The 25166-nt window shown below is 41.0% G+C and overlaps 2 protein-coding genes across 8 annotated transcripts in view; one reads left to right on the plus strand and one right to left on the minus strand.

Annotated features, from left to right (window-relative positions):
- Nucleotides 1-4139: 4139 nt before the first annotated feature.
- ESD (esterase D) lies at nucleotides 4140-17670 on the plus strand. 2 transcript variants are annotated; one of them, XM_080375835.1, is made up of 9 exons: nucleotides 4140-4283; nucleotides 5488-5563; nucleotides 6519-6607; nucleotides 8380-8478; nucleotides 11238-11362; nucleotides 12365-12484; nucleotides 14154-14252; nucleotides 16177-16344; nucleotides 17445-17670. In XM_080375835.1, the coding sequence occupies exons 2-9, from the start codon at nucleotides 5496-5498 to the stop codon at nucleotides 17523-17525; spliced, it is 849 nt and encodes a 282-aa protein (XP_080231961.1). In that variant the 5' UTR covers nucleotides 4140-4283; nucleotides 5488-5495; the 3' UTR covers nucleotides 17526-17670. The 2 variants fall into 2 exon arrangements, with proteins under 2 accessions (XP_080231961.1, XP_080231962.1); XM_080375836.1 differs by lacking the exon at nucleotides 4140-4283 and adding an exon at nucleotides 4463-4691.
- A 3334-nt stretch (nucleotides 17671-21004) lies between these two features.
- The window catches only part of LRCH1 (leucine rich repeats and calponin homology domain containing 1), a 133347-nt gene continuing 129185 nt past the window's right edge, over nucleotides 21005-25166 (minus strand). For 5 of the 6 annotated variants that reach the window (XR_013926094.1, XR_013926095.1, XR_013926096.1 and 2 more), the window contains one exon: nucleotides 23535-23648. Coding sequence is in view for 1 of the 6 variants with exons in the window: in XM_080375833.1 (XP_080231959.1) it covers nucleotides 23535-23648 (114 nt within the window). In the remaining 5 variants the exon portion in view is untranslated. Of the gene's footprint in view, nucleotides 23649-25166 lie in introns of all 6 variants that reach the window. The other variant, XM_080375833.1, reaches the window with a different exon arrangement.

Genomic DNA, 25166 nt, shown 5'->3' on the forward strand with positions numbered 1-25166 from the left:
CTGAACCTAAAATATCAGCTTCAAAGGCGCAGTAAATCCAACATGAGGACTTTAGAACTGTATGTGGAAAAACTTCTCAAACAAGCAGACTCTTCATAAGTTCAAACTTAATTTGTACTAGAAAGAAATGGAAAAAAGACATAATACAAATATGTACAGTCAATTCACTATAAAAAAGCAAGACTGCTTAATTTTTAATTGTAAAGCATTAAGAGGAAAATACTTTCTGTCAGAATTATCAGACACATATACCTTACTGAACTTAGTATCAGTTGTAAATTATTATTTTGCATTTTTCTGAAATGATAAGGAATTATTACTAATATTGCTTACTCACATGACTAATAAAGAAGCCTGCTTGTTCTCTTCTCTAGAAATGTTTTCAGTGCTTTGACTGCTCCAGGGACAAATTATTTTTTCAAAAAACACAAACTTTTTCTAATTTCTTATCATAAATGGCTTATTTCTGCAGCTGTAAATCTTCTGTGTATATATTTCCAGCAGTCTCTCTACACGCCCAACCTCACAGCAGCTCAGAGCTGCTGAAGCCATTCCAGATCAGCAGTACAGTGCTGCAGAAACACCAATACAAGATATGGCCAAATTAAAGAGATGCCAAGGGAGCTATACTGATAATCAGAATGATGGAAGACAACTGCTGATCTCGAAATCATCTCTGGCCACAGAAGAGATTTTGTAATTTGACCAAAGACAAATTCACCAAGCTGCTGAGGGAAACTTCTCCACTTGCTCATTCGTTTAATCAAGTTAGGTTCTTATTACAGACAGGATATTTTTCCCTATAGAATTAGAAAACTTGTAAAGAACACAAAAAGAGGAGGCAGCTAGCAGCAACACCACTGTAACTTGCATTACAGTGCAAGCAAGACCAAAGAACAACACTGTTTCCCAAAAAGACCTATGGACTCAAATGACACGCTAAGTCTCTAAGGAAATAATGAAAGCCAGAAATGGAACAAAGAAGGAAAAAAACCAACGTAGGCAAATAAAATAAGTGAAAGTGTGTGGTCTTTAGCCTCTGCCATGGGTTTTGTTGGCTAAGAAGCACCTTGGGCAAGTTGCAGAAATGTAAAGAAATGCCTTGAAGGGACAGCAGTTGCACCCTGTCAGGACATGACAAGTTGCACCCAGGTGAAATCTTGACAGTATAGAAGGAAAGAAAAGAAAATAAATTTTGGAAGGTCTAACTTCCATCTAAGACAAAAAGTAAGATAAATTGATGTAGTGAAGAAGGGGAAATAGAAAAATAAATCAATAACAATGAAGTGGCAAAAAAATCTCCCTCTCCCTGTGTAAAGTTTCTCCCTTGAAAAGCTAAAGACTTGAAGCAGATTGTGTCAATACAGCCAGCATGAAATATACTGAGGGATAATACTGTTACTATGTTTCTTGGAAATGACCAATAAGATGGTGTGAGACCGTTTAAGATGATTTAGACAAATATGACTTTAGAATCATAAATGACTAAATTATGAACACTGGAAAAGTTCTTTACAGAAAAGAACAACATACAAATAATCTCCCGGCAAAGTAGCCAGTGAAGTGTGAATTCAGTGCTCTGAATAATCAAAGGGAAGACAAGATCACGTACACAAAGTTGAGAAAAAATGACTGCAAAGCACTAGCAGGAGGTGGAATCCACAGCTATCAGGCAGATACCATCCTTAATTCTGACTACTGCAACAAAAACATTGGAAAAGTGCGTACCCAGACGCATGGCTGAGGGACGGACTGTACTTACTGAAAATAAAATAGGAAAGGAAGAATTTGGTACTATAAGCTTAAGACATGCAGGTTGTTTGCCTACAATGTGGAAGCTTCTTGCTGATTTATGGCAAATGCATTTGAGTGGGTTGAAACTAATGGAGTGTTTCCTCAGGCACAGAAAGGATGGTGAAAATGTGGTGAAAAGGCAAAACCCCTTCTGATAGAATACAAATCCATTCTTACAGATGCCAAAAGAAATGCTAGGCAGGTGATGTGAAATTGTATCTCACCGCTGGATTAGATCAGCAGTAAAATGGTTGTTAAGTATTGTCTGTGTAGGGGGAACATAAAGTATATTGGAGAAGTATGTGTTGATAAAATAATAAGTAAGGCAAAAATACATAAGCCAAGAGATTTTTCAAAGTGAGTGCCTGTCATTCTTGTCTTTTAATATCCTTGTTTCTACAGGTTGCCCTGCTACACCATATAAGAAGAAGCCATTAGAAGAAGGACAGGAAGCCCATTTCACACCTGTTTTTTTATAGATAATCTGAAATGATATGCAGAATGAAACTAAAATGAATTCACTTGTGACTGGTGCAGACACTCTCAAAGAACGGATACAGAAATGGCATTACAGTTCAACAAATATGTATAACCAAAGATACTACAAAGATCTATATACCACAGCACAGTAAAGACTGCACCAGCTTGACTCCCTCTACCTTACACTGTCCTCAACAGTATCCTGGTGTGTTCTTCACACATTATTACACAGAACACATACTCAGCTTTGTGCCATGAAAACAGCTCTCTGGAGGGCTGTGGCACAGCTCTCACATTATTTACCTATGCATTTACTTCAGTTGAAAAAACATAAAAAATAATGCTTTTATCTTGACATCATGGAGACGTGGGGGGAGGCTAGTAAACTCATCAGCAGGCTGCCAGTTGGATCTTTCTGAATATGTCACTCTGAAATGGGAGCAATTTGGACAGAGATTATCTAAGGGACTCGGACAGGAGGACCAGGAACACATTAAAATCTTGTCACCATCAGTGCTGAAGTAAGCAGGTTTTATACTGACAAGACAGAAACAGCTAAAAACAATTACAGGTACCATCAAAAATGAGATGTGACGTGTGTAATGATAGCTGACTATATACAAGAGAAAACAGACTAACTAAAGTTTAGAACAAATAACAAACTAATTAGGCAATATCTTGCTAGTGAGAGCTAGACATTAAGAGAGCTACAAAACACAGAGAGAGAGAGAAGGAAGGAATAACTTGAAAAGTGTTTTGAGAAATACTAGTGAAGAAACATTTAAATTTGATTAATGGCAAATTAAACCTGGCTTGCAAAAGAAAAACTGAGAAGAAAGTTTAAACAGCTTATAGGCTGAGCATTCGTACCAGCTACATCCAAGCACAGAAAAAGGACAGGAAAGCTGCTCTGGAAGGCAGGATGGCTGGCCCAGGTCCAGGGTCTAGCAGCCACAGTCCAAACGGATCTGCTGGGGAAGAGTAGAAAGTAACAGTGGGCCAAAGTTGTCGGTACTGCGCCTTGCTAGAATTAGGGATTAAATATAGAAATGAATTATTGCCACATTGGCAAAGTAACAGATCATCAGACTGCAGAATGTTACGGGCAAAAATAGTTACCGCTAATGCCATATGTGGCATGAGACTAGAAAGAGGGAGAGAGCTTTGCTGGGGACACTCTTTGAGCCACCGATGGGCATGTTTATGGAAAAAAAAAAAAAAAAAAGACCCCTTAACAGCAGAAAGTGTGAAGAATTTGGGCTGTGAACAAGACAACAGCACTGCCAAGCATCTTCTTTCCTTTGTGGTCTCGCAAGTGAGGTGTCATGACAAAAACTACCTGAACTAGAATTTGTTATTATAAAATCAGGACCCCGTCAGGTGGCAGCTGCCATGAAGCATGCTGAAACACTGAGGAGAAGTAAAAGATGTGAAATGCAATGCTGTGGTGGCCCAAGTTCAGGCCACTTCACTGACTTTTTTCCCCCCATGAGATCTTGGTGGTGGAGGGAAAACAATGCTAACAGAAACCCTAGCTGCTTCGAGTAGCACACTGTTATCAGATTGTCTGGATTAACTTTGTATTTATTTATTTATTCATTTCACAGTTTAAGATTTTCTTCTTTCCAGCTGGGAAGGTGACCACCGCAGCACCGGGCCGGGAAGGTGCCAAGGCCGCAGGCAGCCACCGCCCTCTGGCCCTGGGTGAAGAGCTGGAGAAGCGCCTGAGGAGGACGAGGACGTACAGGAGGAGGAGGAGGTAGAGGAGAGCTGCGGCCGCGGCCTCCGCAGACGCGAACCCCCCCAGCCCTCCCCGGGGGAAGCGCACCAGAACCCGGCGCAGCCCGCGGCCCCTCCGCCACCATGGCGCGCTGGCAGCGGCCGCCTCAGGGCCCCGCCGTTGCCGGGGGCGGGCCGGGGCTGCGGGCGGGCCGCAGGGAGGCCGCACCCCCGCGGGGGCCGCCCTCTCGCCCGCGCCGTCCGCCGCTCGGCCCCGCCGCGCCGCCGGGGTAAGGGAGCAGGACAGGGGGGCGCTGAGCCGGCGGCGGCAGCGCGGGGCGGGGGGCGCGGCGGGCCGCCCTCGGGCCGGGGCCTCGCTGCGGGGCGAGCGGGCCGGCGGCGGCTGCAGGCCCGTGCGGGCCCGCGGGCACAGTCAGCCGGCGGCCGGGAGGAAAATGGAGGTGCGGGAGAGCGCTTGGGTGCAGCGGGCAGGGCTGGCGGTGTGGAAACCGAAACGGGCCTCCAGGGCCGGGGCCTTGCGTGCAGCCCCCGCGGCCCTGGGCTTGATGCTGCCGCGGGGACGGGTGTAACGCGCCGCTGAGCTCCAGCCGCACGCGGGTGGTAGAAGGCAACGAACAGGCCCAGAGGGCTGGCCCTGGTGGGTGGCTTGGCCCTCCATGCACCGTAGGAGTGCACAGGTAGGAGGGAGGGAAGGTTTTCCTTCAGACATTTGTTACCTGGTTGTGTGGCTGCCCTTCAGACTAACCGCTCTTTGAGCAGCCTAGTTGGCTTTACCTACTGTCCCTGCAAACTGACGGTGTCGCCATTTGTCTCAACCTTGCCAAACTTCCTTAGAGTGTGCTACAGGCTGTTTTAAAACTCCTGACTCTTTCTTTGCTTGTATTTTTCATACTGTTTCCCTTGGAAATAAGACACCTGCTTCTCTGTGAGGCCTGTGTTTCTGCTGCCCCCCAGACTTGAGAACAAGGTAGTTAATTTCTATCAACGGTTTGTGACAGCCCTCGGTGTTGTGGTAATTAGTGGCTGGATACTGGCACATGAGAGGTGAGGCGTGTTTATATCCTGCACGGTCAACTTGGAGGTAGCAGCCAGGCCAGTCATCACAGGCAGCTCCAGGCTAATCGCAGCACGTGAGATTTCTTGTCTGGTAGCAGCATTGGTAGATGGAAGAGCAAGCTAGGGTTACTGCAGAGGTAGAGGTGATTGGAGACATGGATCTGTAGGAAAGCAGGAATGCTTTGTTGGTTCTGCTTGCAAGAGTTCAATTCTCCACACACACACACCCCCCAAGTTTCTGTGGGGAAATAGAAAGTTAATGAAAGATCAGAAAGTGTTTGCAGGAGATTCTTTCTTCTGAAAAAATGTCATTAAACAAAGATGCTTTAAGTTGTATTCAGCTTCTCAGTTCTCATAACTCAGTCCAGGAATGTTTTATTTTATTTTGAGATTTAACTTGCTTTGGTTTTTTTTCAGTTAAAGCCATGGCACTGAAACAGGTTTCCAGCAACAAATGCTTTGAGGGTTTCCAGAAGGTGTTTGAACATGACAGGTAAACACTACAAAAGCAACCTAGATGTTTAGCATGGGGCAGGTGAATCCATCTGTCGTTGTCAGTATTCTCAGTCTGCAGGAAAACAGTGAGTTCTTGCTAATGTCCATGTTTCAGTAAGGAATGCCATCTGCTGCTGCTTTGGCTGTATTCTTGTATTTCTGTGTTAATGTTTAACATGTCTAGTATACTTAGTGCTGCAGATCTGAGATGGGAAGCCAGTATTTTTATCTTTGAAAATGAAGCTCCCTTATTTTTTAGGTTGTCCTGTTTGCAGCACAGAGAACCACCATGTGTACAAAGTTCAGTTCTCTCTTCCAGATGCTTTGCTGCTATGCACTCTTAAAATAAATGCTGTGAGCAGACAGATGCAGTAGGTAGTCTTCTTTGATGAAGATGAACAGAAAAAAAATCAGGGTTTTTTTCCACTTCTGAGACAAAGAAAAAAATCATTAGGTATGCTCACTTAAGATTTTATTGACAATTTTAGGTTTTAGTATTAATTGGGCAATTGGTTAGTCTGTAGACTTAGCGTCTTGAAAACCTCTGTTGCTGGGGCATGCTGTACAGTGTATGTTCTGCAAGTCATGTGGATGTGTTCTTCAGTAAAAATTACTTTCCAATTTAATAGGCAGAACTCGAGTTAAATATTGCTGGGGTTCAAAATTAAGTTTTTCAAACTGTTCCCAGTTAGCAGCACTGCAAGAGTGTGCCTTATTTGTAAGTCTCTGTTTTAAGTATATTCAGAAAAAGATAGGAAGGTTAGCTGTTGTCAATTCAAGAGGCTAAGGCTGAGGTTTAAAATTGCTTTTCCCTTTATTTAATTTAGTATTTATAATACACTGGCCAAACCTCTCTCTTTGAACAAAATGCATTGATTCAACTTTCTTTTTTTAATGTTAGTGACATTGTTAATTAAGTAGTGGTGATAACAAGGAGTATTTTATTAATACAGTGCAGAGCTAAAATGCAAAATGAAATTTGGAATCTACTTGCCTCCAAAAGCAGAAACTGGAAAGTGTCCTGTGCTGTATTGGCTCTCGGGTAAGTAACATGAATTTTAGTAACTGAAAAAAGATAATCTTAAGTATGGTTAAGCTACTGCACTACAATTACTGAAAACCTGATGTAGGGGTACTACAGTGGCAACTTTTGCATTCTACAAAAGATCGTCTTCTAGAACATGCATTTACTTTGAGTGTATTGTGATAAAGTTGGATGCAGCGGGCCTCAGGGGGTGGCCTACCAGATTGTCTTCTAAAATGCTCCAGTGTTCAAAATGTTCTACCTTTTTGTTCTAAATTGTACATTTTGTTCCAAAACATTTAAATATAAAGGTTCTCTTGAAAGGCCTTCCCATTGGACATCTCCTGCTTTCCTTTGTCTGTGACAGACTACTTCAGCTAACAGGATAGGGGGGAAAATCTAGTCCATGGGAGCAAACAAATTTGTCCTCTGAACCCTACCTTATTGTGAGTGCTATTTTGCAGCGAGCAACTGGTGAACTTGGAAAGGGAGGTGCTATTGGCTGCCTTGGTGCTAGCACATCTAGAGTGAGGTAACCTTGTGGGATCAGAAAGGGCCAGGGGCTGAAGAGGGTTGTGTGGCAGGAGTGAAATTGTCCCACCTGCAGCATTGTTTCTTCATCTCTCCAGCTCCTGTGGTGTCCTATCCAGCTGCTGTCTTGCTGCGATGTAAGGCAAGCTGGGGTGAGACTGTGTGAAGAAACGTGCTCCCAGTTATCCTTTGTTCCTCTGTCCTGTTCCTGTTATCTCCCACAGAGCTGGGTCTTGCACCAAAAGTGCATAAGTAATGTTAAGGCGTTGCTTGCAAAATGGCCAGATTTATGTTGGTGATGGCTGCAGGATTAATTAATTTTTTTTTCCCTCCCTGTTATTCAAAATTAAAAGGAGGAGCTCTGTCCTGTAATTTTAGGAGTTGCTTTATTGAGACTTTTGTGTAGGTGATTGGAGATTTGACAGGTAGTGGGGAGACTATATTCCTTGTATGTATTCGTTTCACAGAAACAGCTAGTAGGTCTGATTTGTAGAATGAGAGTGGACTGGGTAAAAATGTTTATCCTTGAACCTGGAAGCATTAAAATTGTCTGAGGAGCTCTGAGACATGTAGCACATTTATTTTTTTAATCTAAACCATGCTATCTTGCCTAGTTTATCAGTCAAATTAGGTTATTTGCAACTTCTCCTCTGAGAAAACTAGAATCATTAACCGCTTTCAAATAGCACAGTGAAAAAAATTTAAGTATTGGTGTGCAGTATTATTTATTTGTAATTGGACTTCAGTTGGGCCTGCTGCGGTACAAAAGACACAGATTACTGTGGATTTTGGAGCCAGAGTGCTTATAGGTCTCTATCCTGTCTAAAAGATGTAGGATTTGTCAGATGACATGTACCATTCTGCAATGCAAGCAGGTGAAATGGCGGTAGAGAGAAAAAATATAGTTGCAGAGTTAGATGTCAGTGGTTAACAAGAAGTTAACCTTAGCAACAGTGTCTGTAGTCAATGGATTTAAATACACAGTTCTTGAGGAAGCTGTGTGCCACATGAGTGGGTGCTCAAGCAGCTAGAGCGTACCCATTAACCTCTTTTTGATCAAATGTTAGTGTGACTAGGCATGAAGGTGCAACTGTGTCTGTAGATTGTTAAGTACTTATTGTTGAACTTAGTGAAAAGACTTTCCCATATTTATGGTGATAGGAATCCCTCTTGTTTTTCAAAACTTTTTCTGTCAAAAAGTGTTTTGAAACTGGTGTCCTGTGAGCAATGTGTAACCAATGATATTTTTATTTTTCTAGGGTTAACTTGCACAGAACAGAATTTTATAACGAAAGCTGGTTTTCATCAGGCTGCAGCTGAACATGGCCTTATTGTAGTCGCGCCAGACACAAGCCCACGTAAGTTTTAACAAGAGACATGGTAACAGTCCTTAAGCTGAAGTACACTCTGTCTTTAAAGTGCTGCAGTGTGCTACAAAGTGTGTTGCCCAGTTGAGTTAGAATATGGCCTCATCTCTATATCTTGCATGGTATGGCAGAGTATATTGTCCATATTCTTAATAACATGGTAGTGAAGGTTTGGCGTTTGAAATTCTTTTATTGGCATGGCACTGAGACTAGATCAAAGGGGCCATTAAGTTCAGCATGAACAAGGAGAGGGAAGAAAAGGAACACAAGAGGCACGTGTTATCCAAGACACTTGCCTGCACTGTGTGGCTTGCTGAGACTTTAAAAAATCTGCAGAATTGTGTTGTCACACAAAGATGTAATGTTTACTCTTTATTCTGTCTACTAAAAAACAACTAAATACATATCTGCAGAGGATTTCAATACTTTGAAAAGCAAACCAGAAATCCTTGCCACCTGCAGCTGCAATAGCGTACCAACGAATGGCTGTTTAAAGTGGTGTGCTATTGTTTGTATAAGGCTGAGCTTATTTGTGGTATGGGAACCAGAAAATGGTGGTCCTGCAGTTATTGGAAATAGAGTCTTTTGGGGGATTTAGTGTATTATGTTTAGGATTTGCTGGATTCTGCTGGTCTCATGAGTGCTGTATGTTTACGAAGATGGCAGACTTTCAATACTTCCCAAGTTTTAGTGGGTCAGATCTGAACACAGGTAATATGGGAATGAAATGATGTTCTTTCCAGAAAGTGTTTTTCACGCCTAGGTTTTGAAGTTGCATCAGGTCAAGGAACAGAAATGCATGTTTCTAATGTCGAGGGACAGAAGAGCAAAACTTGCGTATTAATGAACTTCACACTTCATTGTTACTGTTTGCTGCAGACTAGAGTTGGGCAACTAGCCTTTGCATTATTCTCATTGGGTAATTGTATGGGGACTTGTTCTTAGTTTTATGTGTAAGTTGTCTTTATCAATGTGGAACTGCATTTGCATAGTTCATTGCTTTGTCCATTTTATTTTAAAACCTTCTTTGCAGCTTCTCTCTTGCCTTTTAGTCTAATAACTGATCAGGATTGCTCTGCTATTTAAATGAATTTCAATATGTGTTTCATATTATACTCTTAGGTTTTGACTCTGAGACTGCAAATGTACTTAAATCTCTTTGGACTGGTCTGGAGAAACAAGTCAAGAGCAGTTCAAATGTAATCACAAATTAAGAGATCTGAGCGTATGTAGTAAAAACCCTTGTGCTTTTTAATTGTGTAGTTATGACTATGTGAGAATCGCTGTCTAGGAGCCAGGAGATGTATCTGGATGGGGAAAAAAGACTGCATGAAAATATGAAATACCTGTCATTACAGACCCTCTGTCAGGCCCTGTTAGACTTTACTTTTCCTTCTTCTTAGCAGTTTGCTTTTCCAGACAGGTGTGCTGAGCAGTATTTTGCAGGTTCCTTTCCAAATTTCTTTTTTCAAGGCTTCCCTTAAGTTTCTTTTAGGAGAATCATTGTTGCCTTCATTGCCTGGCAGGACTTGCTGAGTTTTTGTCTATCTCTGAAGGTCTGAAGATGGGCTTTTTAGATCTTAACATCTTGTGTAAGCACTCCCGGTCCCTGTGACTGCTGGACTGTTAAGTCACAAAATCACTCAGCATTGAAGGGCATGTCACTGGAGCTAACTAAACTTTGATCCTTGTAAAAATCTGATTTCACACTGCGACAGGGTGGCAGGTATCTGCACAAATTGTCAGGGACTGTCAAATTACACAGGGGTTTGCAGTGTAATCTGACAGTGGTGAAAGCCCATATAATTTTGGATTGCAGAAACTAGGAACATTTTGGAGAAAGGGAGGCCGTTATTTCCTGTGACATGTACCTTGAAATATTCTGTTCTGTTCTGCAAACGAGGCTGGTAAATCACAGGCTAATCAAAGGGAGAGTGGGAGAGGACTGGATGGGATGTATTAACTTTGAAGGAGACATCTGCAAATGTAATTTGAAAGTGTAGCTGTGGAAAAGAGGATACAACCCTGCAGTTATTCATTACTTAAGTTCTACGGGAAGCTGAACTGAATGAAGAGCAATGAAATGAATTACAGAAAAGGTAGAGTTATATACTTAAAAAATGATAGGAATGGTAAGTGTCACTGTGCTGTGGAATCTTAAAAAGGGAGGTGTAGCAGACATTTGAAACACATAAACTGGTCTGGACACACTGTTCGGTGATACATCTCCTTCTGGGAGAAAGAAAATTTTCTACGGTTCTGTTCTCGCATAGTTTCTTGTACTTGGTAGGATGAGGTCTAATAACTGAAATAAGCTGATAGCGCTGATTAACAAGTGCTAGCTTCTGAGGAAGTCCCTAGGTAAATTGGAGGAAGCCTTACAGTATTAGTTTAGGACAGATCTGTGTCTTATATTTATTTATGAAGGGATACTGAAACAAGTTCGAAGTTGGATACAACTGTAGGGAATACGTCAGTGCCATTTTGAAAGCGTTGTTGAAAACACTGTGTTGTGAAAACACTGTGTTGATGAATGAAAATCTGAATTGTCTTATACTTGGAGGGGTGGAGATATACTGAGTGAGCAGCTTGTGTCCCAGCTGTCTGACTTTTATTCTATTTATCTATCTAAACATTCCATATTTATATATTCTATATAAAAAATAAATATTATTATTTATGTTCAGCTCTCCAATGCTGAAAAATCAGTAAAGGAAAGACAGTAACTATAGAAAGAATTTTTATGATAGGTGGCTGCAATATTGAAGGAGAAGATGAAAGCTGGGATTTTGGCACCGGTGCTGGTTTTTATGTGGATGCTACTGAAGATCCTTGGAAAACAAACTATAGGATGTATTCCTACATAAAGGATGAGGTAACTTTGCTGCTGGGTTGTCGTAGTGTTTGGGGGTAAGATAAAGAAGGGATGCAGTTCAGTTATGCTTTTTGTTCCTAACACCAAAGCTTGCTTAAGGTGATCTTGACAGATTATGGATGGCTTGTCATTTTCTTGCTTTCCTCTTTTATAAAAAGAATTTAGCATTTCTTTTTTTAATCCTTGATCATTTCAGTGATTGGATTTATCCAGTTGTTAGGCCTTTCCTCGCCAACAGATGTTGTAGTACTGAGGATGGAGGGAACTGCAGCACAGAGATAGTAATACCTGGCAGGGCTTGAGCAGGAACTCCTTGAGTCATCTTTCCTGCCAGAGATGCTGCAGGGTTGGCCAGCACTTTTAGTCTTGATTTGTTAGTTGTGCAAACTCTGCTCTTGTCGAATCTCTGCTCTGCTGCTTCTGAAACAACCCACTGCAACCAGTAAACTTTAGTTGCTTTGCTCATTTAGACTGTTTTCACTATCTGTCTTGGGAGGGTGGGGTGATGGTTTTGTAGTTTGGGTGTTTTTTTTTTCTTTAACTGGGTGTAAAAGGAGATCCTTGAGATATATATTAGAAAGGTGTCTGGCTTACTCTGCATATGGTGTGTGTGGTCTGGATTTAAACTAAAGTTGATGGGAATATGGGGAGCAAATAATGTCCCAGGAGCAGTGCATCATTATGGTCACTTACAGCAGCACATACATATTTATGTATCTATTAAAATAAGACTATGTTTATTAGGAAGTTCCCACATCTTGTATGATAGATTTCTGTAGAGATACTTTGTGTTACCTGTCAGATGAATTGTTTCCTTTTGATTTTACAGTCACGTTCAAATTGCTTTCAGGCCATGATCACAAATGTCAGGCTAGAACCAACGCTGTGTCTTTGGTTTCAGTGGGTTCCTGGCATTAAAACATGTTAGTTGTGTGCTTTTTTTTTTCCTAAATACACTCAGGTTACTTTAACGTTTTTATTAACACAGTTACTTCTTTACAGCTGCCTAAGCTAATAAATGCCAATTTTCCAACTGACCCTGAACGGATGTCTATATTTGGACATTCCATGGGAGGTCATGGAGCTCTTATTCTTGCTCTGAAGAATCCTGGAAAGTACAAGGTAAAGTATCATACAGCTTATATGAGATATACTAAGGTTTATACAGATTTCTATAGAAGTGAAGAGAGCAAACATCATACCAAGTTCTGTTGTATCATTAAATGTATAAGTGGTTTTAGTTGTAGCAGTTCATTGATAGCTAGTATTAGAATATGGAAAATTGCCAGAAACGCCCCTCTGCAATGTATTTGAAATTTTAAAAAATCTGCAAATTTTAAAAGTTAAGAAAAGTTCACTTTATTTTGGATGACGCTACAGCTCTTCCAAACCAACTCTTATATTTAAATGTGAACAGGCTCCTTCTAGCTCTGGAGTTAATTCATGCTGCCAATATTGTCTAGAAATCTGGTTGTGTGATTTGCAGTATCTTTTCAAATCTTGTCTTGTTCATTTTAGAGCTTTTATTACTAGCAAACCTTTCACCACTATTATATGCGTGTTTGCTTAGAATTACAAGGTCTATTAAATCCAACTGATAGCAAGTGTAACTGTAAGCACCTGAACTGCACACAAATTAGTATCTGGAGAACATTCCGCCCCATTTTTTTCTGCCTCTGAGACTGGCATGTTAGCTTTCCTAACGATTGATTTTTAGAGTAATCAAGTTATCTGAAGTTGTGCTCATTTTTTACTTGAACCTAAATCAAACATTCCGGAAGTGATTTGCTTTTTCTTTATACTCATGAGGGTCAAGATAAATGTTGTTCTCTTTGGAGACATGCTTATGTAAAATGCATTTCTGAGGGAGAATCAGGCATTGGCATTTGTGAGGTGAGGGGCTCTGCCTTTGTGGTCAGCCCTTTGATGGGCTGTCCTGGCCCTGCACTTTGGTCAGCTGCTGCAAAAATGGAACTGCATTTTTGAAGGTAGCTTAACATTTGCTCAGTGCCATTAGCTTGGCCTAATAGGAGAGCTGAATGTAAGATAAAGGTTTATTTTTACCTCTCCTTTTATCTTTTGGAGGCAGTAGTTCAAATTCCATTTTCACTGTTGGCACTAACAGTTAATTGTATTATCTAAAAGAATTAAACATCACATTGAAAATACCAAACCTCAGAACTGGCAGTGGCTCAGATGGTTTGTTGCTATTTCTTGCAAGGCCTAAGAGTGGAAATATTGATGTCCCAGGGCCAAATTCGATGTATAATAGGGCTTGGACTTCAGACACCAGTACCTGGAGTTGTGATCTGAAATGTGCTTTTCTTGACCCCAGATCCTGGAGCTGTCTAGATTCGTGAGACACTGTTGCATGTTTAGACTGGCTGAGCAGCCCCATGCCTCAGGCTTTTGTTGTGCTCTGCCAAAATCCAGTTGGAGGTGAAATGGTCCCGCACTCTGACTGTGCTGACTCAACAGTAGACTTGAGATCTTTCTCTGCTGCTTCAGGGAATTCAAGCCAATATCTCCCATCAAGGAAAGGAATGAGGCATGTAGCCCCGCCTTTTGTAGCTTGGCTGATGTGCCAAAAAGAAAGCAAAATTGTGGGGCTAGAAAGAGCAAGTAAGAAGGAAGTAGGATAATGGTTAGGGCACCTAGCTCAGAGGGTTGAGGAGTCCTGGATTCTGGCAATAACTTCAGAACAATTGTTAAAAAGGGGTTTTGTTTGCTTGTTAGTTAGCCAAAATCACTTTTCTTAATTCATACTTTTTTGTGCTTTCTTTCCGAACAGTCTGTATCAGCATTTGCTCCTATCTGCAACCCAATTCAGTGTCAGTGGGGGAAGAAAGCCCTTGGTGGTTATCTGGGATCAGATGTAAGCAAATGGGAGGTATGTGTTGCATCCACAGTCCTTTTATAACACATGAATGAGTGATCTGTATATATATCACAGCAGGGGTCTGGAACAAAACTCTGGGGTGCCCCTGAGCTGGTACTGCTGTTTTACTACACCCCTAAGCACAGCTAAACATTGTATGTTTCTGGTGGGTATGACTTTCTGGTGCCTGATGGTGCTTATAACAAGTGTAAATGAGATAGAAGGCTGTCATCAAACTGACTAAATTCCTCCCTGTTTTATGAAGTTCTCAAAGTCTGGGCTAAGAAGAATTATGAACAATCTGAGACTCTATGTAACACAGAAAGCAGCGAGCAATTTAAATGTTGAGTTAGGCTATGGCCTGTTGCTCAAAAATTCAGATCTCAATATACAAAACAACTGTGTTTTGTAGTAGCCTGAAAAAACAGAGTGCTACAAACTGTTCAGAGACTGGTGAGTCTCATGGCATCTGCAGGGGCAGCCTGCTGGAGGCAGCTAGAAGAGGAACCCATTGGATACTTGGAAATTGGTATCCTGTAGAACAGGATTAAACCAGATAAAGTTAGATTTTTAGCTCCAAGGCCCTAAATCTGAACTAGTAAGGAGTTGTATATGAATGGCTAAGATACAAAAACGCTTCTGTACGTGTTGCTGCATTATTTGGGCAGCCCTTCGGTATTTTTATCTCGGCATAAACATTGCACTGTCTAAAATTAAGTTAGAAGGGATCATCATGACCAGGTACTCTGATTTTTTTTGTAAATAAACACAAGCTGCAGTTAAATCACTTGTAAATTGGATTAAAGTATCTCTTGGGAAGACATCCAGGTCTGATTAAAACATTACAGGAATGGAGAGCGCTAGCTGCTTTCAGAGCTGTTCATAAGGTAGTTTGTATATTTAGAAATCATCAGTTAAACTTGCATGCACTTAAGATAATTAATTTATTTGGGGAAAAAAATAAAATTTTTTCTGGCCCGTAACTTGCTTTGAAGCTCTTCTGCAAACCCAATCTAGTAGATCAACAGCAAGCGTCAGGATCTTGGATCTGCCATTGGCACAGACATACAACCTCTGATCCCTGTTTCTGCTTATAATTGCCATGTAAATATGTGCAAGGATCACTTTATACCATGGCCGCAGTGCCTGGCTGAGTCCAAGCTCCTGTTTCTGTTGCAGTGTTGTTTCTGGATCTGGTGGCATCCTGGAAGCATGGCTCTGATGCCTTGGTGTAAGACTTCGAATTTGCTGTCTTCCTTACTGTCTTAAACACTTCTCTGTCTTTTTAAAGGAATTTGGTCTTTTTTTGTTGGTTTTTTTTTTGGTTTGGGTTTTTTTTGTTTGTTTGTTTGTTTTTTGTTGAACATGTACCAAACACAGAACCCTACAGGAAACGTTCCCCATTCACAGTTACATTTTGATACATATATGTTAATAGTCCTTAATTTATGCACTGTGTGCCTTGTTTCTCAGTCATACAAAGTTTTCTTGGTCAAGTTATCATGGTAACCTTCAGGTTGAATGCCTTCCATGAGCATAGTTGTGTTACAAAGGTGTGTTGACATTTAGATGCCGAAATAGTTACATCAGGATTCCAGGCTGTTTTGGCAGGATCTAGTTTCTGTACAAGCTTGTGAATCGGTACTAGATTATATTGCTGTTCTTCGATTCTGTATGAATGTAGCCCTGGGCTGGATGTTCCTTTTTGGTCAAACTACCAACTTGGTAACTGCTAGATCATGCTATGTGACCCTTTTAAAACCTGTGTATTTTCAGTTGTCTGGCATTTCCCCAGTTTTTTGCTCTTCCAAAGTGTAATTTGGTGTCCAGATCACTGTCACCAGTACTCTATACGTGCCATTCTTTCCTTGCAGTTGTCAAATTTAACCCAGTCTAACATACATAACTGAACGTTGTTTCTCTGTTACTTCTGCAGGCATATGATGCTACACAACTTGTGAAGTCCTGTCCAGATTCTCACCTGGACATCTTGATTGATCAAGGCAAAGATGACCAGTTCCTATCAGCGGGCCAATTATTGCCTGATAACTTCATTGCTGCCTGCACAGAGCAGAAAATCCCGGTGGTTTTTAGACTGCAGCAGGCAAGTTGCTTCCACAGTCCTCTGTTATCGCATTGTTGCTTTCTGATTTATGGTTCTGTGTGGGAGGTAGTGAAGAGAGTGTCTCTTAATGGGGCATATATTAATTACCTGTGAGTCTGTCCCTGGCCAAGTGAGGAAGAGGGTGAGAAGTGATATTTTCCTTAATACCACCCATCAAGGAGTGCAATATCCATCAGATTCAGCTGCATTTCACCACTGGGTGGGGTCCTGATTTTAATTTCAACAAGCTGATCCATTGATGGTAACTCAAGTTGTTGGTAGTTGGCTGAAGAAGCTGCATTAGTGATTTTTAACAGGTATCACAGTCACTGTACAAGCAAAGTGCCAGATGTACTTTTGCTGGATTCCTTATCTGTACTGTGGGTATTGTGTGTTTAGCATAAAACTTTGTGATTTAGCTTGCCTGTGTTTGTGTAAATCAGGAAAGACAGGGAACTGCTTGCAATCTTAGATTCCTTTAAAGACCCTGGTGAAGGATTGCTCTTTCCTGTAGTGCAGTGGTCCAGCACAGCACTGTCCTGAGAGCATCAGGTTCTTTGTAAGCAACTGGCAGCTTCAGGCCAGACTCAGGCTGCAGCCCAGCTGTGGGGAATGAGGAATTGCCCTCTCTGACTTATCATGAGCCCTCACCAAAACATACGGTTAGTGCTGAAAAAGTGGAGTAGTTCAGAGGTTTAAATGTCATTTTAGCATCATGCTGGAGCAGTAATTCAGACCTGGACTGTGTTCTCCTTATACCTCCTGTGTGTTTTACCAGTAGGACAATGCCAGTGAGGGGAACTGGTCTCTCAAATTGCATCTTGCTCTGCTACTGATGCTTGCTATGACCCATCTCTAACCTAAATGCCCAGATTAGGGCAGGTTAAGGTACTTCCTGTTTGTTCAGGTTCCTAGTGTTCATATGTACTTAACCTGTTAGTTAGGTATCCTTTACAGTTTTTATATATAATACAGGTATTTTTGATTTCCTGAAACAGATCAAACAGGAAGAGTTGTCAGTTTTCCTAGAAGAGAGCTTAGCACAGATGCTTTACCATGAACTACGTGTATTTGCTAACTTCTTTATTGTTCTTTTTTAGGGTTATGATCACAGCTATTTTTTCATTGCTACATTTATTAATGACCACATCAAACACCATGCAAAATACCTCAATGCTTGAACCATTTGGATGTGAGCATCGCCTGTCCAATATGAATCAAGGGGTAGAGGTGAACTAAACAAAAATCATTTGCTGAAGTAGTTTCTGTAAAATGGAGCTTTTCTGATTGTACTGCTAAGAAAAATAAAAGTCCCACTTAATTTGATGTGTGTGCTTTAGAGTAAGTATTTTGAATGTTTTTGCATGCTTCAAAAACTCAACACCACGAAGGTGCATGCTGAATTCTAGGTCAAAATGAGAATTAGCAGATGAGTCAGTTTCAGATTATGAATGTGGATATGTACTTGGGACCTCAAAATAGTTTCTAGTGCAACTATGCAGAGACTGAATAACAACAGTGTGCCTCTTCAGCTAATTAAATACCAGGCTTCACTTCATCACTTAATGCTGAAGGAAGTCGTTAGTGGCACAACCAATCAAGCTACTTAATTAATCTGAAGTGGCTGGTGTATTTTTTCTTTGGCCTGTCTAAATACATTCTAAATACATTCCAAGAACAAAGTCTGGTGGAGAATAGAGACAGAAGCTTGCTATGCAGAGTGGTTTACTGCCCTATGCGTTATTAACATCAAACAACTAACCTGAAGAGTATTTCATGGATAATACTTAAAGAAAAGACATCTTAAAATACATGTGGGGGAAGCAGTCTGTAGTAGAGGAGACTCCACTTTTTTTCCCCACTTGCCTTTGATGTTGCTGAGTGTGAAAGGCTTACGCTGTGTTTCTGAGTTTCTTCAGCTTAACAGGACTGAGAGGAAACTGATAAATAGATCTGAAAAAAAGCAATTCCTATCTCTAGAGGATCTGATATCTCATTGCTGAAAATGAATGTGCTTATTTTACAAAATATGGCAGAATTTAGGAGTGACAGTTGCAGATCTAAAGCAGTTCCCAGGGGTATAATGCTGCCAGCTACCTTCTATAGGGCAAGAGGCAAGAACACAGATTCTTCAGCGAGCTGTTTATCTTACCTTACGTAACTTCAAGCAATCACCTGTAAACTCTGCTTTCCCGTGGTTCAGCTGAACCTGCATTGTTGCTCAAACCTTAACTCACTCTTGCCAGAGGAAATCCTAGGGTAGATGTGGGGTTTGCTTTTGTAAGCAATGCTGAATGTTTCTCTGGCCCCTGCTAGACTCTAGGTTGCAGGGAGGCTGATGCAGGGAGCTTACTCTGTTGCTGGTGACTGGCTTAAATTATGTATTGACTTTTACCAACCTCGCATCTACCTATTTCTGAAGTAAGCTTAGAATTCTGGCTGGGAAGATACAACTGTGCGCATCCCAAGAGTTTTCTGAAGTGCTGATTGCAATTTTTCCACACTGTGTGGATTTACAACAGATACCAACTCCCCCTTTCTTACAAAGCAAGGCACTGACAAAAGTTGTAAGCCACAAGTACTAAACATTTAGATTTTTTCCACTCCCACAACACCAGAACTGGCTCAGAGGCTTGTTTAATGTGTGGCAGCTCTTTCTAGTTGTTCCTTCCCCTCAGCAACCAGGTAAACTTCTCTGCTGTCGCCAGCAAACGAATTACTGGGCTATATCTAACACTGCAGCGGAGCAGAAGTGTGCTGGGCTGGCACTGCAGCCGTGTGCCAAGTGCTGCCAAGTGCTACGGGCAGAGCAGCAGTGGAGTTGGTGCTCGGAGTGGTGCAGGTACTTCTAATAGATAAACATTTCTATTTGTTATCTGTCAAAGCTAGCATTTTTGTCTGATGCATTCTGATAATTGTATTTAGAGGAAAGATGTATTCTTTTTTCCATTCCCTAATAGTGTATGTGCTTGCATGTTATATTAGAGGAAATTAAAAAACAGGTTTAAGCCTGTAATTTACTGTAAGTGCTTTTAAACCACCATTTTAAAGCTGCTGGGTTAATGGTAGGAAACAGCTTGCTCTGCATGGGGGAGAAGCAGCCCTCTTTTGTACCTGATAAATTTATATGGCATAATTCTAAGTTTCCCATTACACTGCAGATGGTTGTAGGGAGCTTTATTTCCCGTATCCTTAATTTACAGTCCAGCAGGAGCTCAATTACCATAGCAGCTTCCCCAAACAACTGCCCAGCTACAATTTTGGAGCTGAAAATACCTGTTGTGTTGTCTACTTGGCACTCGATAATTGATTGCTTTCCTGCACCGTTTGCTTCCTTGATAAAACTTAGCATTTACGCACACTGCTGCCTTCCTCCTGGAGCGGGACTTTCCAGTCACCTTGCTTGTGAGCAGGAGCAGATTCAGGTAAGTGTTCAGCAGGCTCTTGTGAGTTGGTTTTGCCAGTAAGTAACCTTAAGGCTTTACAGAAACTGCCCCGAGTTCTGCGTGACTGGTGCTAAAGCGCTGGCAAGGAAGGGGCCCTTGAACTGCCCTGGGCCACAGGCTGCAAGTCCGGGACAGTGCAAACCCTTGAGAAGACTTGGGGGTACTTGAATCAGTTGTGCAGGTGGTTACAGAGTGTCTGCGCCGTCCCGATGGGAATTGTGCGAGGCTCTCAGATCGCTGTCATTGGCAATACTCAAACCGCCGCTGGCGCTGGCCCTCAGCTGCCTGACGTTACGCACGCTCTGCTCTCAGTGAGGAGCAGCCCCAGAGGGCTGCTGCTGCGGGACTCTTCCTGCTGAAATCGTGCTGATTCCAACGCAGCAGTCTGCATGTCCTGGCTTTGTATTGCAACAGCCACAAAGGCACTCAAGCTTCCTTAGCAATCAAAAGCAGGATCTCCCCAGATTATTGCCGAAGGAGCCTCTCCTTCCAAAACCCACTACCAAACCTCAGCAAACAGAGCTACAAAACCACCTGGTTAAGGTAAAGATGCCTCGTTAGAAAAATTGAAGAATCCGTACTTGGGTGATTTCAGAATCCTGCATGGGAAAGAGAAAGTGTATACTTGGAGCTACAAGCAGTAGTACCTACTACCTGTTTCTGCAGAGACAGGAGGAGGGCAGAGCAGCTTGGCATAGCCCTGACACTTTGGTTATCCCTAGGTCAGAAAGTCTTCCTGCATTATTGCCTGGATTCACTAGAATACAGACATCTGATGTTTGCTGAAGCAAAACCCTGCAGAAGGAGGGTAGGGAAGAGAAAAAGCAGCACTGTGCAGAGGAGCGGGAAGCAGTAAAAGGAATGACTCTCCTCAGGCGCCGTGAGCAGGAGCGAGCAAACTGAAGGTGGAGTCTCCCTTCTCCCTGAGCTAAGCCCACCAGCTCCAGCCCCGGAAGCAGAGGGCAGGTAATTCAGCTGCTGCTGTTCACTGAAAGACCGGCAGGAGATCTTGTGCAACAGGAGCAGCAAAGTGGCAGGAACCAATGCCAACCCACGTTACCAGCTGGATCCTATGCCTAGTTTAGCTGCCAAAGTCCTTTATTTGCATCACATCATCATCATCTCCATCCCCAAACCCTCGCCCGCCATTCCCAGCAGTAAGCTCTCCAAACACCACCTCTCTTACAAGAAACTGTCAGTCACAGGGACAGTCATTAAAGGGTTTCTACAAATAATATAGTTTAATTGTAACTACGGTAAAGATTTTCTATATACATTATGTTCACTGCTTAGGGTATTATAGATTTGCCATGCATGTTTTATTGCACATATAAATAGTGTACAAAGATTCATGAAGATTCTCTTTTTAGCCGTACAGGTTAAGACTGCATAAAAAAAAAGCTGTATTACAAAATATTTAGAGCTATTTACTTACAGCCAACTTCAAGCAAATACCGAAAGACTATCAGGAGAAAACCAAAACTTTAATTATGAAAAAACAAGATTTGTCAAAATAATAATTACAAAGCTTCATGTTGCCATATATACATTGTAAAAAAATACTCCGGAAACCTGCATTTTATCCCTCAAGATGCAGAAATCAATATTCCTATTTTTATACTTGATCTTTGAATGCTTTTAAAATTTGATAAACTCTGACTCATTTCTTTACATTGCTCGTGCTTTTTGACAAAACAGATATTTGTGCAGCTCTGTAAAATATTAAAATACATTTTAATTTAGTGTTAAAGTGCACAGTACATTTTATAGGAAACAATATGCTAGCTGCCAATCAAAATTACAATTTAAGTCAATGTTCCCTCTACAAAATAAATGCTTTTGCTTTGGTTGAAGTAACTGGACGTTCCATGCTTACTGTATGTCTCACTGCGAGTCCACTTTCCTCCTCCTAACATGTGGCTGTCAGTACATACCAGCCCATTGGCAATCTGTGGTATTAAAACACCTGGTCTGCATTCAAATACTGTATTAACCATTAAAAATCTGCTATTGGAATACTGGTGGTTTTAAACGCAGCATCTGTGAATGTGTGTGTGTGTGTGTGTAACTTTGCCTAGATACATAGTAGTGACAAGTATGCATCATCTTTCCAGAAAGTCTTTATACAATAGTTCTCTCCACATTTTCTTGCTTAAATATTCAGTCCTCCCGCTGCTTTGCCTGTTTTTCTTTTACTTACGCATTTCGAACTACCTGCTTGTATGCACCACCGACCCCTGACAGCTAGCCTTTTCACCACATGCAGCGTTCCTGTCCTGCTTGCTGAAGCGACATCGCTAGCTTCTCCTATGAAAGAAAAACGGATGTTCCAGATATTGTGAGAATCGCTGTGCTGGAACTTTTTCCTCTAAAACATGTGATGTTTTAATAATAAGTTATGCTTCTAAAAATCTCTTCAAAAAATTTAAAGTAGCGGTAAGAAAAAGAACCTTATTTCCTATTGCTGACGTGGGGTTAGAGGTCTGATCCTGCAACCATTCACTACAGAACATTGTGCTTAATTCAAGGGAAAATGATGGAGACTCTAAGGAGAGGCACTGTACCCAGCAGGTTGTATCTGGAAGATCAGGTCTTTGAGACTGCCTTTGGCAATTTTGATAATTTTATCTCCTCTTGAAGGAATCGTTGGGGAAAAAAAAAGAAAAAAAATTTTGGCTACCTGGTAGATCTTCTCATTCATGTTCTTGTGCTACTTTTTATTATTTGTTCTGTAGTGCTGTAGTCTTTAAAAGAAATCAAGTTACAGTGCAAAATTATATTTCAAGACAAATGATGCTAATGCACATCGTTCATTTTGTTGTGGCAAAAGTTAGATATCTTGTGCATAGTAAAATAAGCAATCAAAAATATTTGTTCACATTTATTTTTCAAGTTTACAACTGGTTGTTTTTTTTTTTTTTTTAAACATCTATATACAAATAAAATGGGTGTGCTCTCAGTTTCAGCCAATTTAGTCGTGGGGGGAAAAGTGCTATTGGAATGTAAAGACCTCCATGGAATGCAGACAAATTTTTACCCATGTTTCACAAATTCAAGAAAAAAAGAATGCCATTCCAGCTAGCTGTTCTTTTAATAAAAGCACCTATTTTGTTTGCTTTTTATCTTACATATTAGAAAACACAATTTACGGAGATCTAGAGCTACTGCACACCAAGTAGAATAAAAAATAACTAAATATTTATAATAAAATAAAGTGTTTAACCACAAAAAAGCAGTAATAAAATACAGTTTCCTAATTTACATTTTGCATCCAAAGGATGAATAACAACTCACTAATAAATAATATTTATATAAATATTTTATGTCTGGATATCTTTAAAAGGCAATAATAGCCTGAAGCAACTGCAGAAAAACCTAATGTGGTAGAAGTCTGATGTAGTCTCCCTCCTGTTGTTCCCCCAAAATGATTACAGCGATTCTTAATTTAATAATATGAAGGTATCTTGCTGCAAGACAGCTGTGTACTCCACACATTTTTAAGAGGCAGAGAGGTGGCTGTTCTAGTAAGTACTGTACAAAGTGAGCTATAAAAGCAGTGAAGCCCCAGTTTGCTCTAGAAAATGTTTCTGGTTAGTTTCTGGTTTGTAGTTCAACGCACGTGTACAGTCTGAAAGACGATTTTGAAATCAGAAGTACAAGAATGCTCTTGGAGCATTGGAAAGCTGGGCAGTGTTTTGATTCTTGGATGGCACAGTGGAGCTGGTAACAGCAGAGATAGTAGTTTCATGTGAATAAAGGTTGTTTCAGTGTGGTTACATCTAACAATGCTTGAACTGTTATGCTCACTTTTACCAAGCCCTTTTCTTCTAGGATGTGATGTGGTAGGCAGAGCTTCTCCTAGAAAAAGACAGAGAAAGAAGTAAAGATTAGGATACTGAATACTCACTGCAAAACCTCGCTTCACATCATCACACTTGGAACACAAAGCCCAACAAGCAGGAACCATTTCCTACTTTTAATTGAAAAGAACTTCCTGTGATTTTGGCAGAAAGTCTCTGATTTTGCTCTTAATATACCTATGAATTAGTGAGAGGAACCAACCTGTTCCGTGGTCATTACCCTATGTAAATGTCTTAACGAAGAGGGAGGGCTGGCAAAGTACACACTGAATTTTCACCTACAAAATGTTATTACATTTAAGTAGGTTTGAGGACAAAAGGCTGGTTTTATCAGTCAAAAAAGTTCTACCTCTGAGTTCTAACGGGTAGGTCTTGGTCCCAGGAGATAGGCACCCTGAAAGCCACCCACTGGCATTTACAGAAAAGCGCGTATCATGTTGTGCATTCAATGGGTGAAGCATTTCATTGTGAGTACTTGGCAGCTTATTTTGAAATAGCCACAGAACAGCTTTATTCCCCATAAGGACACAGCAGTTGTGGCCAGGCTGAAACCTGCCAGCTGTCCACAGGGGCTGTTACACCAGAAGACAGGCAAACACTGTGTCTCCTACAGGTAACAAGACACCCCCCAGTGAATAATTACAGAAAGCCTTCCTCAGAGAGGCAGCCCTGTGTCATGAGAGGCTCTCTCTTTAAAAAGATGATTTTCTTAATGTAACTGGGTATTCCTGTTAATGAAATCCATGAAATTATGAATCCAGGCAGCAGGTTTATAATAAATAAATGAAAAAGCTAGACTACATCGAGTAAACCATAATTACAACTGTGAGAGTCATTGCCACAACATGGAAGCCAAAAGCATAAAGTGGGATGACAAAAATGTACAGATAGGAGAAAACCCAAACAACACTATTAAACACAAACACGTGGATACAGTGTCTGGCTCATGAAGTCCTTAAGCAGTGCATGTCAGGTTGGTTTATTTTGAAAAGGTGCCATCTATGTGATCTAACCTTATGCTCTTTCCCGAAGCATCCATACATGACCATCAACAGACATGGGATACTGATATTTTTAGAAAGAGAGGGTTGCTTTGATATTCTCAGATTAAATCTCTTAGCTGCTCAATAAACTTTTAGCTTTTAAAACTACTGATGCACCTGAGACTATATTTTAATTAATTGCCTGTCTTCTACTGAATATTCTTGCTTCTGTGATATAAGCTAAAGGGTCTCTTATCTTTATGTAATTCATCGTCGCTTCCTCATATTCATATTGATTACATCTCCAATTTAAACATCAGTAGTGTCTTCATCCTCTCTTCTCATCACACATTTTGTTCAGTCCTAGTCCCTTCCCTGACCCATTTAAAGCCTTAAAACTAAATATAATATACAGGATGATGGAAGCAGAACTGTACATACAAGAACAACTGATACAGTTTTGTATCACGTTCTGCACCTATGCTTAATTGCTTTTACCCCTCTGTTATCCAGTCTTTGCTGAGGAAATCTCC

The sequence above is a fragment of the Falco punctatus genome (genome assembly GCF_963210335.1).
Source record: "Falco punctatus genome assembly, chromosome: 2".
Classification (NCBI taxonomy): domain Eukaryota; kingdom Metazoa; phylum Chordata; class Aves; order Falconiformes; family Falconidae; genus Falco; species Falco punctatus.

What these genes read in the sequence shown, in the direction of transcription:
- ESD (XM_080375835.1), top strand. Translation starts at nt 5,496, where the DNA reads ATGGCACTGAAACAGGTTTCCAGCAACAAATGCTTTGAGGGTTTCCAG. An exon ending in ATTCCTACATAAAGGATGAG is followed by an intron (nt 11,363 to 12,364) that starts GTAACTTTGCTG and finishes ACTTCTTTACAG; the next exon opens with CTGCCTAAGCTAATAAATGC. An exon ending in CAGATGTAAGCAAATGGGAG is followed by an intron (nt 14,253 to 16,176) that starts GTATGTGTTGCA and finishes TTACTTCTGCAG; the next exon opens with GCATATGATGCTACACAACT.